Source organism: Siphateles boraxobius, unplaced genomic scaffold, assembly GCF_051911475.1.
Source record: "Siphateles boraxobius isolate OS27281-9 unplaced genomic scaffold, OSU_SipBor_1 68, whole genome shotgun sequence".
Lineage (NCBI taxonomy): Eukaryota > Metazoa > Chordata > Actinopteri > Cypriniformes > Leuciscidae > Siphateles > Siphateles boraxobius.
In genome coordinates, this window is record NW_027509195.1 from 1,155,972 (window position 1) to 1,172,295 (window position 16,324).

The following is a 16,324-nucleotide window of genomic DNA, read 5'->3' on the forward strand; positions in this document are numbered from 1 at the left end:
GCCCAACCCTTTGATAATCTAACACTATCATGATGTAATGATGAACACTTTCATAATGCAACACTATGAAAATGTAACATTCATAATGTTATGTAGCACTATCATAATGTAATGCCCAAAACATTTATAATCTAACAATATCTGTGGTGAAGGGTCGTGGTAGAGTGAAGTCTGCAACGGGAGAGCGAGTGTGGATATGAGTGGTAAGAAGTAGATCAAGTGCATGTTGACTAACACCTGTCTCTAATTCCAGTAACTGGCGGAGAGACGGGATATAAGCAGACTGCAGATCTGGGAAGGGGAGAGAGACTAACCCTGTGGATGTTTTTAGTTGCTTTTGTTTTGCAAATGTACTGAAGCGTCCTTGTGGATTATCTTGATTATCACCGCCCTGACGACTTTTGTCATTTTATTTGAAATTTTTTACACTAGTGCCTGCCAAAACCTGGGACAAAAGAACTTGCCAGGTTGCTCAAATCGCTCACTGGTCTCCACCAAACACATCACCAAGTGCTTATGGACCTCAGACTGGAACAGGAGGAATGCTTTCGTCTCCTAGTTCAGGCGCAGGAGGACCACCCGCGGGTTATCCGTAGCTTGCTTGACCGAGAGGTCGCCCCCACCATTTCTCACGTGCCTCTGGTAAAAATATTTGAAAAGACAGCGGAGGATCACCTGGTGGCGTGCCCTGGGGTCGGCGAGGTACTCTCTAATATGTCGCTCTCTCCAGCCCTTCGTCCTTTTTTCCTCCTCTCCCCTCTCAGTCTCATCCCATCTCAATTCCCAGGTCGTTCCAAACCCGTAAGACTTTAGTTCATCTTTGGAAACCCAAATGAAGATCTTTTTCTTAGATTTCATCAGAAAGATCTTCATTTGTGTTCCGAAAATGATGAAGTCTTATGGGGCTTGGGACGGGAGAAGCCGTTGCTCAGTCTGTGGATGCTGTTCCGGGACCATCACAGACTGACTCAGAGGAAACGAGAATGAAGGAGGAGCTAATGCAGCCTAAGTTGTATGAGAAGACTCATAACGAAATGCTCAAAATCGTGTTTGACAGGGTCTGCACCATCAACGTACAATTGCTCCAGCTGATCAACTGCTCTCCTGTTCCTATTTTTCCATAATAAGAGATAGGTTGTATCAGGTGGCCCAAGACGCCCAGACCAAAGAAGATACAACCCAATTATTAGTACCAAAAAGATCATTGTAGTCCAATGGCAGGACACTTAGGGGAAGGAAAGACGCTTGCACATCTCACGGCCTGATTTATTTGGCCGGGCATTCACAAGAACTTCCACCGATGGTGTGTGGCTTGTCTTATTACCACTCATGAAGGTCCCCCTTCGATTGAATTGGTATGGACCTCATCCGGCCATTAGAACGCTCAGCACGCGGCCATCGTTTAGCATTAGTTTTGGTGGACTATGCAACACGATACTCGAAAGCGGTGTAGTTATGCATCATCTCTGTGAAGAGTGTAGTAAATGAGCTGTTTCGTATGATCTCCCGGTTGGGAATCCCCAAAGAGATTCTCACTGACCAAGACACGGCATTTATGTCAAGCACATTAAGCAAACTGTACGAAATTTTGGCCATTGAATCCATTCGCACCAGCATTTATCACCCAAAAATGGACGGACTGGTGGAATGGTTTAAAAAAATGTGGGAAAAATTGGGATAAATAGCTCGAGCCCCTGTTGTTCACTGTGCTGGAGGTCCCACAAGCCTCCACAGGGTTTTCCCCATTCAAGCTTCTAAATGGACGGCAGCCCTGTGGGGTGCTTGACGTCATTAGAGAGGCTTGAGAGTAGCCTTGAAACAGCCGTAGTGAAATTCAGTATGTCCTGGACCTCGAGCAAAACTCAACACGTTAGGGTGGCTCTCCATGCAGAATTTTCTCCAGACTCAAAAGTAGGGCTGGGTACAGAGTTCGTTACTTTTTAGGTACCGACCGAATTGCCTCGATACTACCGAGTATCGAAACATGTCTTGTTTTTCGGTACCAAGTTTCGGTACCTAAGTGGTTAATCTCGTCAACGTCAGTGAAACAATAAACATGCAGCATGATTGGCTGTGGCGGAAAAACACTAGTTTACGCGGCTGCCCAGAGACGTGCCTCGTCGCACGTGAGGCTGTAGTGCTGTATAGTCGCACTGTGTGTGTGTGTGTAAGTGTAAGCGTCCAACCCAGATAGATAGAAAATGTGGAAATGATCAAAAGTGTACCTATGTACCCGCCTCGATGCCATAATCACACGATGCAATATTTTCAACAAGATAATTGCTGCCAAGACCGGTAACACGGTAAATCTGCACTTAAAAGCGCACAGAATACACTCGAAAGTAGAAAGTTTATCCGCCTTCGACTACAAGAAATGGAGCGCGTCACATATAAACCAAAACTCAGCGTATAGGATACTTGCCTCACAGACATGAGAAATAGTTCTATATATGTTCAAAATATGTCTACTTTTAAACGAAACAATTAGAAATAAATAGTTTGATTACCTAATCCATATAGGCACGCGCGCGTTCACTACTGCAGGGATGACGAGTCAGCATCGCAAATTCGCAATAATCATCTTTGCAGCCAACAAGTAGTAACCACTTGTTCATTAATAAACAATTAAAATGTCTCCTTGCTATCGTTTCCCGACACATCCATAATCATTAGGCTACTTTTGCCAGTGCTTTGCACAAGCTTCATGTGTGCTGAGCGCGAGGCATATATACCGCACCCCAGTAGCCTATATTTAATTCAATTCACATTTATTTGTATAGCATTTTTCACAATACATATCGTTTCAAAGGAGCTTTACAGAAAATGCATGCGTCTAAATTACAATTTAGAGTGATCTGTTATCAGGGGTGACTGTGTGTAATGCATTTCAATTAATTTTCATTTAGTTTCATTGTTAAACAATGCATTAAGTTAAGGCAGAAACAATGAGCTTATTGAAGTAAAGAATATATGTTGTTAAATGATTAGGAAACATAGAAAACTTTAGCATTGGTGCTTTTTTACAGACTCAAAATATGAGGGTAAAAAAGTCAACAAACTGAAAAAATAAAAGTTTTTTTTTAGGTAATGTTATATTGATAAAATTGGTATCGAAAAAAGTATCGTTCAGGAACCTGGTATCGAAGTCAAGGTATCGGTATCGAAAATTTTGTTACGATACCCAGCCCTACTCAAAAGTCGCCTCTAAAACAGGGGTATACGGCAGCATCAATTTACACCCGGAGATAAAGCACTTTTATTACTTCCAACATCAAGTTCTAAATTATTCGCCAAGTAGCAAGGACCCTTTGTGGTTACACGGCGTGTCGGGGACCTCAATTATGAGGTATGGCAAACAGTCAATCCGCTTGCCCTGGTCCCCGAGGGAGATCACCTCTTGTTGAATAAGCGCACCGCTGTAGCCAAATTGCAGGCAGATTTTGTAGACGCATTCTCGCCCCTGCCTGGTCGCACAGACCTCGTACAGCACCATATTGAAACGATCAAAGGGGTGGTGGCGCGCAGCTGACCCTATCGTTTACCTGAACACAAGAAAAAGGTGGTACAGGATGAGTTAAAAGCAATGCTAGAGTTGGGAGTACTCTGTGGAATAGAATTCTCACAGAGACTGGGCTAGCCCGAGGTTTGGTCCGTTTCTGTGTCTATTACAGAAAGGTGAAGGCCTAAGGTGTCCAAGTTCGACGCAAATACAATGCCTCAAGTTGACGAGGTGTATGATCGATTAAAGTAGGCTCACTTTTATTCCACACTGTATTTAACAAAAGGTTACTGGCAGATCCCCTTGTTGCCATTATCCAAACATAAAACCGCCTTCACAATGCCGTTCGGATGATACCAATTTATTACCCTTCCATTCGGGTTGTTCCGGCTCCCGCAACCTTCCAGCTTCTCATGGACTAAATCCTCTGGCCACATTCCACGCATGTCGCTGCCTATCTGGATGACATCATTATCTACAATACTGACTGGTAGCGGCATCTGGAACATCAGCGCGGTGTCTTGAGAACGCTAAGGGTGGCGGGACTCACAGCGAACCCGAGGAAGTGTGCAATTGGGCGAGTGGAGCTATGTTATCTAGGCTTCCACTTAGGATAATTCGTGACTGCAACCTGCCTAAGTCCTAAGACCAAAAAGAAGGTGAGCTCACCAGCCCGCTGACTGATCTCACTAAAAAAGGAAGCCCTAGATCTGGTTCCGTGTACTGAGCTGTGCCAACAGGCTCTAACCAAACTGAAGGCTGCTCTGAGTGGCGGGCCGCTCTTGCAATCTTCTAACTTTAATCTCCCCTTTGTGTTGCCGACAGACACATCGGACAGGGGGCTGGGGGCAGTCCTATCCCAGGTGGTCACAGAAGAGGAACAGCAGGTGCTGTATCTGAGTCGAAAGCTCTCAAAAAGAGAGAACAGATACAGCAACATTGAGAAGGAGTGTTTAGCCATCCGTTGGGCCATCCTCACCCTCCGTTATCCACTCCTGGGACGGGAATTCACCCTCTGTTTGGACCACGCGCCCCTCCAATGAAGCGGATCACCCGTTGGTGTCTAGCTTTACAGCCTTTTAAGTTCAAGCTGGTCCACAGGCTGGGGGCGCAGAAGGTTATAGCAGACGTCCTCTCTAGGAATTGGGGGGGGCACCTTGTGGATTATTTTTAAATAAAGACACTCTCTCTCCACCCTGACTTCTTCATTTTACTTGAACCTATTAACACTATCATAATGTAATGATAAACACAATTAGGGCTGTCACTTTTTATTCGATATTCGAATATGCATTCGAACATGACGTGAAATATCCGTATTCGAACTATAAATAAACTATCCGGTTTTTAAAGTGCCATGTTTAGCGCATTTTTTACAGTCTATGATTAAACCGTTTTTTGTTTTTTATTATTGTTTGCCATCTCATCCAGGAGCGGGCGCTCTAAACGTATTGTAGCGTAAGCCCGTGACCAAATCAAGCGAATAATAGCTTCCCTGTTTTGAAAATGGGAGATAACGCACAGAACGACAGCCCGAGTGGAGAATTACGACCTCAACTCATCTAAAAAGTCGAGTCTGGAAATATTTTGGGTTCTGCAACTACACCGTATACCACTTCTCTCAACATTGACGCGCAAATCTGTGTGTGCCAGGCACGTGTGCGCGCACTGAGCGCGTGTTCTCCACCGCGGGGAACATCGCCAATAAAAAGAGAGTCGCACTTGACCCAGATCAAGTTGATAAATTGGTGTTTCTAGCAAACAATATTAAGAAATGAATTGAAATAAGAAATGAGGCTAGGCTATAGGCCTTACTCCTGCTGTTTAAGCCGTCACGTTATTGTTTGTGCCGTGCTGTTCCGATGCAGTTTTTTTCCATGTAGCTTAGTAGCACTTTATATAGATTAAATTGATAACCTGTTGTTTAAAACATTAAGTCAAAAAAAATGTTTTCAGACAGGCCTGAGTTTATGACTGTCAGACTGTTAATAAATTTGTGATTGAATCTCCGTTACGGTGTTTTTTTTTTTGGGGGGGGGGTCTCGTAGAAATTTGAATATATTCGAATTCATTACTTGATATTCAATAACCGTTCGAATTTGATTTTTCTCAAAAGTGACAGCCCTAAACACTATTATACTGTTATGCCCAACACTTTCATAATGACATGGCCAACACATTTATAGTGTAACAATATCATAATGTAATGCCCAACACATTCATAATGTAACACTATCATAATGTACTGCTCAACACTTAACATAAAAAAATACATCTAACTATAAAAGGTGCTACGATATTAAAATCCGTGCTGATAAGCTGATAATTATTGTAAAGTTAAGGCAAATAACTGATATAAAATGTAATAATATTGTCTAAATACATCAATCGTTTCAAATGCTACATGTGAATTTAGATATCACAACATCATAATGAACAAAATAATCAAAATGATTATCGATTCATCGATTTTTAACAAAGCCCTACTGTAATGCATCCTTTTTTAATTAAGTTTAAATTTCTTTAAAAAAAAACAAACATTGAAGTAATAATTTAATAATTACATAAACAAATACTACACATTTATTAATTATTATTGTGTTTATTTAATTATTTTTAAACTTAATATCAGCCAAATGATATGGTACAATACTGTTAAATTTCCCAGCTGGTAAAAACTAACAAAGATAGTGTTTGAACCTGGACCAGTCAGATGATATGCTGAGGATTAACAGTGTGAAGGTTGAGAGTACACACCATCTTTGTCTCGGGACAGGATCTTAGCAGGGTAGTACCGACAGTCTGACCAGCTGGCGAGAACTTTCTGGTTGACATGAAAGCCCTGAGAAAAGAAACACATCTATATATAATCATGCAACATTATGAGTCAGAGTGTAACTTTGCCCATGCAGACTCTGAGTGATTCAGCAGTTTGACAGGATGTACTCACTGGAGCGCTCTGCCGTTCATTGAGACCTTGTTTCCTAAGCTGGATTCGTTCCACGGGTCTAAGGTACGGACTGCTCCAGTCAAACCATTCATCATAACGATGACTCCACTGTCTGTAGTGGATCAGAACCTTCTCATCCTCATAGTCGATCTTCTCAATGCTAGCTGCATACCTGTGAACACACAAAGAGTTATCTTTAAATGACCTACTTCAGATTGCTGACCGATTACATCTGGGTTTCTAAAAATGTTTGAATGGAGTTTTATTTTTACGGTTAATAAGCAAGTTACAGTATATAGCACCTTTTAATAAGAGTATTATTAAAAAAAAAAAAAAAAAAAAATATGCATGTGCGTATTCACAAAAAAAGAAAAAAATAGTTCTTATTTAACTTTGTGATTTTTTTTTATAAAAAGGTATTTGTGATTTATTTGTGATTTACAGTAGTAGCAACCCATTTTCTTCATATCTCAAATAGTACAGCTCAAAATGTATGCACTATGACTCAAAATGCTTATATTTAGATTGTCCAGTTGGCAATATTATTTAACTTTTATATTATATAACTTTTTCAAAATCTTTGAACACAACAGAACTAGTGGCATCAGCACCAGCGAAGCATCTGAATTTCAAACAGGCCGAGTGAATGAACGGATGGAAGAACGGAAGCAGAGGGGAGACACTGACCAGTTCTTCAGACTGTCCCTCGCCTCCAGCTGCGCTCCCACCTCGAACACGATCCCACGCCTGTGAGGAGGGCTCTTTGTCATGCTGGTCACACACAGTCACCAACCTATGAAACCAGAAAAACATATCATAAGGTCAGAGGTAATGGATGATACAGTCATGGGCGGCACAAGTGAACCAAGGTGCTCATTAAAGAACAAAATATTTCAATGCCAAAATATTAGAGACCACATCAGCACTTTTTAATTGATTTGCTACAATATCAGGGCTTATTTGGTCTTCAATATTTCAGTTTTGGTTGTCCAGTGGTTATCCATCTTTTTTAATGTCCTAAAAATGCAATTACAGTGATTTACTAAACTTTTGGATGATTGGCACTGTCATTTCCAAAACGTTGGCATAACAGTAAAGACAGCACAGTTTAGATAATATTGGTCAGAGTAACTGATATTGGCCAAAATTTATTTGTACATTTTGATTTCATGGTGACTTTAAACATTGGATATTTCATTATTTTATTTCATAATTCTACATTCTCGACCATTTCCTCGCGTTGGATATTTCCTCATGATATTGGTCATCTATGGTGATCATAGATGACCACCATTTTAATGTTATTTGATACCACAGATGCTAAAAATATTTGTTACATCAGCTGTTCACCATCTCTCTCAAGCTGGTTTGTTTACAGTAGGCACACATCTTTAACCTCAGTGTGATTTATGCATGTGATCAAAAAATAAATAAAAAACACAGAACAAGTCACAGGAAGTGACTATCAGTTTACAGCTGATTTATTGAAGCAACACAACTTGTATATATTTTTTAAAAATGTATCAAAACTACACAAGGCATTGAAATTAAATGACCTTAAACCAATTAATTATGAATCATACAACCACTGAGTATGGCTGCAGGATATATAGAAATGACCAAAATCGCAAATGTATATGATATGGCTTACAATAACTGAAAGATTTCAATACTTAAAGGCCCGGTTTCACAGACAGGGCTTAGAGATTAAACCCGGATTAGGCCTTACTTCAATTAGGGCATTTAAGAAGCCTTTATAAACATGCCTTAGAAAAAAACATTACTGGTGTGCATCTTGAGAAAAAAAATAGCACTGATTTGAAGATATGTCAGTACAAGTTACTTTCAGTTAAAACATCTGAAACATGCACTTTAGTCTAGGACTAGGCTTAAAGGGATAGTTCGTCCAAAAATGAAAATTCTGTCAGTATTTACTCACCCTCATGTTGTTCCAACCCCGTAAGGATCACTCCTCCATAGGCTTCAAAAGGATTGAAACTTGCCAGCCTCGAAAAGTTATTAAAGACATCGTTAAAATAGTCCAAGTGACTACAGTGGCTCAATCTTAAATTTATCAAGCGACGAGAATACTTTTTGTGCGCAAAAACAAACAAAAATAACGACTTTATTTCAACTATACATTTCCTTCTCTGTTGGCCTCTAGAGAGTTAACTTAGTGTAATAGCGTAGAGCTACGTCACACGTAGGCTCACTATTGGCCGATGCTGGTCATGTGTGTGATGCGTGTGACGTACAACAACAGAAGCTTACGCTATTACACTAGTGAACGGACTCGAGGCCCACAGAGAAGGACATGAATAGTTGAAATAAAGTCGTTATTTTTGTTTTTTTGCGCATAAAAAGTATTCGCGTCGTTTGATAAACTTAAGATTGAGCCACTGTAGTCACTTGGACTATTTTAACGATGTCTTTAATAACTTTTCGGGTCAGGCAAGTTCAATCCCTCAAGAAGCCTATGGAGGAGTAAGGAGGAGTGATCCAGCTCTCAGATTTCATCAAAAATATCTTAATTCGTGTTCCGAAGATGAACGAAGGTCTTACGGGGTTGGAATAACATGAGGGTGAGTAAATACTGACAGAATTTTCATTTTTGGGTGAACTATCCCTTTAAGCCTTGTCAGTGAAGCCGGGGGAAAAATATTACAAAAAGTCTAAGTTTTAGGTCGACGGGGCTGGGGCGGTTACCGCTGTCACGTGACTCCAACCGAGGGTCTGAGCTCGTCACCGTCATCACCGCAAAAAAAACCTAAAAAAAAACACGTGTTCGCGTTGTGTCTAATGACATGGATTATATCTAATGATACCTTGTCTTACATGGATTCAAGGTTTTCTAAACAAAACTTATCATCAAAAGATGGAGCAAATCCGATCTTTCGCCTATGTCTTTCGTGGTGAGTTGGGGAGTGCAATGTTCCATGACACATAATAACATTCCATTTGTATTAAAGATGCGTGGATGGGCTATTATTATGTTCATACACAACCACATCACAAAACTCATCATCTGTTGCACCAACGTTTTTTGATCAATTTTCGAAACCGCATCCGCGGCGCTGACTGTTTTAAGGTCTGAGCGATGTAAGGCACTGCTGCTGCGAGGCTAGAAAGCTCTTGGCTGTTCTAGAAAGGAGACTGATCCAATGCAGCAAAGATATTTAAAGGCTAAAGTCCCTAGTATAGCCTATTGGCTATGTTGTATCCCCAGAATATCAGCAGTGAACTCCATCTCCGATCGGCGCACAGGAATGAAAATAAATAAATAGCCTATTACGCACATCGGCAAACCTGACCTTACCTGACTAGGCTACTGTAGCCTAAAATTTTATCATATCGTTTTGAATTTTGTTTAAAAGTAGACATTTTAAGCTTTCTATTTATTTCTCATGTCTGTGAGTCAAGTTGGCCTAGCCTATACGCCGAGTTTCGGTTCATTTATGAGACGAGCTCCAGTTCACGCGCAAGAGATCGCACCGGCACTTCCACGTCCTCCTGATTATATGTCTGCTATATATGCTTCTTATTTATTAATTCCAGGCAATTAGTTAATGAAACAGTAGGGGTGTAACGATACACAAAACTGACGGTTCGGTTCTTCCCACGGTTTTGACATCTCGGTTCCGTTCGGTGGGATGGGGTTTAGGAAGCTAAAATTGCTTTTTTTGTATTAATGAAAAAATTGTGTTTTTGCTTTTAAATTAATTCAATTACAATTAAACGTTTCGGATTAAAACTCAAGGATTAAGAAAAATATCTGCTAATGCTGTAAACTATATAGGAGCCCGCACATTACTATAACATTAAGGTTAACAACAGAGCCTAGACTTTTAGCCTAAATTCAGATGCTATTTATTTTTAACACCCAACACATTGTATGAACACATGTAAACTGAACATAAGGCAGTTTTTGAATTAACTTGTATTTTTACTCTAATTCTTTATTTAAATATATTAATTTACACAGTGGCTGTCATTTTCATGAAAGATATTTTAAACATACATTAAATAATCAAGATATCATTCAAAGTTTAAGTAAAATATAGCCTAATATAGGCTAATATAGTGCATTTATTTAGTGCAAGAGTTCATTTGGATGATTTGCCTGCTGAGGTAAATATAATTCTATGTGAAAAACTAAGCGGTTTTATTTACGTCTTTCCGCTGCTGAAACACTGATTGAGCGATTACATGAGTTATGATGCCTTTCAGTAAGTATACAGTATCTTTCAACATACCTTCAGGTGTCCATTCATGTTTATTTTGTAACTGAGGAAGAGATGATCGCGTTTACTCGCGCTCCGCGCTGCCGCTTCAAATGAGGAGGTAGTACAGTGATCTGTCACGCCACATCAAAGAGCACCAAAACGCCATTTATTGTTTGAATTTAGTGATCAAATAGACAGAATTTGAAAGATTACATCTTGCTTATTATCGAAAGTAACAAAACATGGGGCTTGCTATTACATGGTGTTAATGGTGGTTAGGCTACAAAACTGACTTCGTTGTGTAGGCCTACACATAAGACATGAGAGGTCCAGTGAACCAGGGCGGCGGGGCGGGGTAGCAAGGGGAGGGGCAGGGCGTGTTCGGTACGCTATGAGAGAATCGCGATTCGTATCGTGGGTTCTGTATCGCGGTTTTTCGGTTCGGTTTGAATATCGTTACACCCCTATGAAACAGTGATTAAAATTAAGATACAATTTATACAAAATGAAATTTAATTTAAAGAAAGGCTTTCTACAAAAAAATACTATTTTATTTAAAGCGGTTTACCGCTATACCGCGGGAATATCTTGCTTTTCAACGGCGGTTAGAAAAAATCCATACCGCCCCAGCCCTACTGTTACATACGTGTGACATGCTTAATATTATTAAATGCAATAAGACTTCAGTCCTCTTCTGCAGCTTATATGGCCAACACACAAAATGTCAAAATGCATGTCTTGGTGAGCATTCACATAAACACAGTCATGTCTTAAGTGGAGCAAACAGTTGAGAAAGAAAGTGCGCGTTAGGCTTGCTGCGATAGTCGTGTTACCGCTGTTAAAAGATGTTCAGCCGAAACACAGGTTACATCACTTGCCATCATTTTTTTATAGTAATAAAAATCATTTAGTTCAGTTAGAGAACAAACTGCAAAAAGCGTGAGCTGAACAAGAGTCGCAGCACAGATCAGCAGCAGGAGTCATTACATTTATCACAAGAGTGAGGAGCTGGCGGTTGACAAGTTTGGTTTCAAAGCGTAATGCAAAAGGACCTATTTGGCAATATTTTAGATTTAAACCCAATGCTAATAGAAAACCTGCAAAGTAGGGCTGGGCAATATGGCCAAAAAATGATATCTCAGTATTATTTGGTTAAATGGCGGTATACGATATACATCTCGGTACTTTCTACGATTTTCTATTTGGATAAAGAAAATGTATTTATTTTTTTTGAAAAAAGTTATTTCACTTCCTGCTCATTGATATCCAAACAATGATATTGAAGGATATGGAAACATATAGGGAATGTAATGTAGGCTATGCAATATATTATGTGCAAAAAGGTGGTTAAAATCACATTACATTCTAACTTTGTAACATTACAAACTAAAAACAAAAACAACGCTTTTGTTTTTAAAAATGACAAAAGGCTAAACTAAAAATGAAAATAAAAACAAAAGCACAAACTAATTATTTTAGCCTGCATTTGATTACCCCATTATAATGGTCACTTTCATAAAAATATACTTGTAGGTTTAAAATTCCACATATGGCACATTTATTGTCTCCAACAACAAATATTTTAGTAATATGTATTTTAGTCAGAATTATTGCGCTACTATTCTATCGTGCTCGTTTGTTTGGCGCGCATGCGCGCGGCGGCGCTCATTCACGGAAGCTTGAATTTTAGCGGAGATTCACTTGCAGAAGCTCGTCCTCTCCTGACAGTGAAATGGCCATATTTGTTTGACTTGTTTGAACATTTACAGATGGAGAATATACTTGTGAAATGTAAGTTAAGCACTGAGGAAAGCACCACGTCTCAAACGCATTAAACAGTGCCAGTATTTATCTTTCAGTCACTAACAGTAGGCTATCTGTCCGAGCATCTGACAGGGCAAGCTGTTTTAAACTTGTTAACTATCTTACCAGTTATTTTGAAGCGCTTAATAAGCTTGTGTCATGTTTAGGACAAAATGTACTGTTCTTTCACTGCAGGAGCTCACACTGCGTACTCCACTATTTTTCAGATGTGCTCGTATCAAACTACAGTATCGATATAAACGGTATTGAATCATTCCATATCGTGGGGAAATAAAATATCGATATATTGTACAAACTCGATATACCGCCCAGCCCTACTAAAAAGGGTTAGTTGTCTTTTTCTAGTTGTTTATTTTTCATTAAGAATAATAATGAACCCACCATTTAAGCAAATGTTGCCCCTGAATTGCTGCAAATTCAAAATTTGAGCAAAATAATGGCGATTATCAGTTTAACTATTATCATGCAGCCCTAACTCGCACGCTGTTTTCTATGTTGCGCACACATCCAAAACGCGCGCACAGAAAGACGCCTCTCATACTGTATATTGCGTGATACTGAACAATTCTCTGCTACGTTTTTTGCACTGAACGGAAAAAATTAGGGCTGTGCGATAGCAAAAAAAATTTATCATGATATGTTTCATATCATTCGGTATCGATAATTGACACTTTTTATAATTTTTTTTTTAAGACAAGTAGATAAGTGAATTTAAACCACTGTTTTTTTTATTTATTATAGGGACAATGTGTAGTTTTATAGGTATTTTATTATCTAAATCAATATTTTTATTCATAAATATGTCCTCAATGGTGTACAAATACCTCTGCCAATTATCTGACTTATCCTCTTTAACGAAGAATTTATTATCTTTATATACACGTGACGGGAAGGTCCACGGAGGCTTCTATGACGTTCAGCCATCTTGTAAAACTATAATAGCAGAGAGAGACAAAAAGTACTAGGTGTGTGAAAAGATGTGTGACGTACTTGAAATCATTTTACTATTCCTGCCAAACTTCCATGGTTACAGTGAGTGTTACTACATTAATCCATGTTGAATGTTGCTGATCTGTGGACTTAAAACCTATAACTCTCCTCGTTTTCACTTAAGCGCTGTTTGATCTGTTAATAACGGAGAAATTTGAATGCTTCTCACTAGATCTTGCAGCGATGTTATTACTTCAGTGGCGAATTCAAATGCTTCCTTTTCTGGATCTCTTGCAGTAGCGCTGTGTAGGGCTGGACGATATGGAGCAAAAAATATATCTCGATATATTTTGCTATATCACGATATACGATATATATCTCGATATCTTTACAGGACAAATAACCCCCCGAAAACTACTGCAAAAACAAATATGCCAAAATACCACAGTCTTTTTTTTTTTAAGTGCAAAGAGGTAGGCAGTTCATGTATGAACAAAGTGCTTCTGCGACATTTAAAAAAAAATCCCTGTATACAAAAATAATAATTTAACTGTAAAATAAAGGAAGAAATAATACATATTGTCTTCTTTTCATTCAAAAATGAAACAACCCAAGGTAGGCAGTGCATATAGGAACAAAGTGCTTCTGCGCTTTTTCCATGTTGAATGAGACAACACGCAAGCAGTGTTGACAACTATTTTCAAAAGAAAGTAGCTAACGCCTTCCTTAAAAGTTAAATGTCGCTAGATAACGTCATAGCCAATTAGCATAGTCATGACGTCATCGCGTCGTTCTGCCTGCCTAATGTGTTTTCTCTCTAAATTCATGCTGACATTCTGTATTTAAACATAATATAATATGATATAATATAATATAGCCGAATGTCCAATAAAGCTGTTCTCATTTCCTATATTATTTTTGTCAGACAATAGAACAAGTAGCTATGATAGTGAATGACTACATTTTTTTATATGTGTAACTGAATTGAGAGAGTTCGAAAGAAAGGAAATTAAAAAGGTCAAACAAAACTTTAAATATAAAACAAAAGAGAAGCAGATAAGTGACAAGTCCGTGGAGAAACAAAAAAACTGGCGCGCGCTCAACACATGAATGTGTTGCTGCTCGTCTCAGCCATTCACTGAACAAGGTAGACGCAGCTAGAGAGAGTGACGATAGGGAGAAAGCAAGAGCTCAAGCTTGCACAACAGCACTGGCAACATCTGGAGATTACTGGGGTTTGTCTAAAAAGTAGCTAGATTTGTCACTAGTCGCCTTTTTTTTTTTTATGTTGCTAAAGGGGTCTGAAAAGTCGCTAAAATAGCGACAAAGGCGCTAAGTTGGCAACAGTGCACGCGAGGGGAGGGGGAACAAAAGCAAGGAGGCGGGGGCGAGCACGAGCACAGCACAGAGAAGGCAAACAAGCAAAGTGGCGAAATCAAGAGTTAAATATAAACAATATATACGATATGTCAAAATCCATATCGTGTTTAAAAAATATCTCGATATATTTGAAATATCGAGATATCGCCCACCCCTAGCGCTGTGCAATAACTGTATTGCTGGATCAAGATCGGCTCGTGCTGCACAGACGTTGGTCCAAACTGAGCGTGAAGCACAAAATAATGAGTAGCGAAGTTTCGTTCCACTTTCATTACGTTTGCCATTTGATGATGGGCAATGTTGTGGTGGTCGCGCCAGCGATGCGCGCGCATTTTAATGAAAATAGAGCGCTATATCGAACATTTTTTATATCGTTACTGACAATGGTGTACCGTCGATATATACCGATAAATACACACAAAAATAAGTCAACATATCCTTGTAAACACAGTCGATTATGTCTTAAGTGAACAAAAACAGTTGACAAAGCATAAGCATGTGTAACAGTATATTGGATCTGTGCAGCTCTTAAAGTGACATTAGCCTAATATTCCTGCTGCCGTCTCTATAATAACGTTAATCAAACAATATAGGACAGAAAATTCACTTGCTGTTCTTGACTGAATAACTTTTGTAATTCTATTTGTAATGTATATTTTATTTACAAAGTGCAGTGTTATATTACATTTGATCAGTCTCAGTACCTGAATTCTTAAAATAAACATTATTTCAATATCTTTGATCAGTTGTATTTATTTGTGCGATTACTAATTTATTTATTTGTTATTTTTTTAAATTACTGAGCATTTACTTGTCTTTAATAATGCTTCATTTATATTAGATAGACTAGCTAGCTGTTTTTGCTACGGTATTTTTAAACCATATGCAATAGTTCCTTGTGTAAGTGTTCTTTACCCTGTTGATTTTTGTTCATGGTGTTTAGCTACAATGAAATGTTTTTACAATAAGACTTAGAATAAATGTGAATAATATCTAGGTTGTTGTTGTTTTACCTCACTGGAAACAAAATTAGGAATTGATAAGAATCAGAATCGATAAGCAGAACTGGAATCCTTAAAATCCAAATGATATCCAAACTTAGCCCTGTCATGTATCCTCAGCATGATAATGCAACAAAACACACAGCAAGACTTGTAACAGAGTGGTTTGAAAGTGAAGTTGAACATCGTCTATGGCCTGCACAGTCACCAAATCTAAATATTTTTGAGACACTTTGGGGTATTTTGGAGGAGCGAGTCAGAAAATGATTTCCTCCACCAGCATGTTCTGGAAGAGGAATGGCTCAAAATCCCTCCGTCCACGGTGAAGGACTTGTATCTGTCATTCCCAGGACACATTGATGCAGGATTGGCTCCAAAAGGAGGCCCATACAATACTAAAACTATTGTGGTCTAAAACCAGGCATTTCAATTTCATAGTCCAACCCCTAAAATTAGATTTAAAAAAGAATAATGTACAAGCAGCTCAAAAAAGACGCTTTAAGTGTTAAAAAAACCC

At 38.9% G+C, this 16,324-nt stretch overlaps 1 protein-coding gene across 2 annotated transcripts in view; it reads right to left on the minus strand.

Annotated features, from left to right (window-relative positions):
- The window catches only part of phf20b (PHD finger protein 20, b), a 34,536-nt gene that overhangs the window by 16,377 nt on the left and 1,835 nt on the right, over positions 1 to 16,324 (minus strand). For both annotated transcript variants that reach the window (XM_077214095.1, XM_077214094.1), the window contains exons 2-4: positions 7,137 to 7,242; positions 6,450 to 6,621; positions 6,257 to 6,341 (exon numbers count right to left, since the gene is read on the minus strand). In XM_077214095.1, coding sequence (XP_077070210.1) covers positions 6,257 to 6,341; positions 6,450 to 6,621; positions 7,137 to 7,219 — 340 coding nt within the window. In that variant the 5' untranslated portion in view covers positions 7,220 to 7,242. The remainder of the gene's footprint in view (positions 1 to 6,256; positions 6,342 to 6,449; positions 6,622 to 7,136; positions 7,243 to 16,324) is intronic.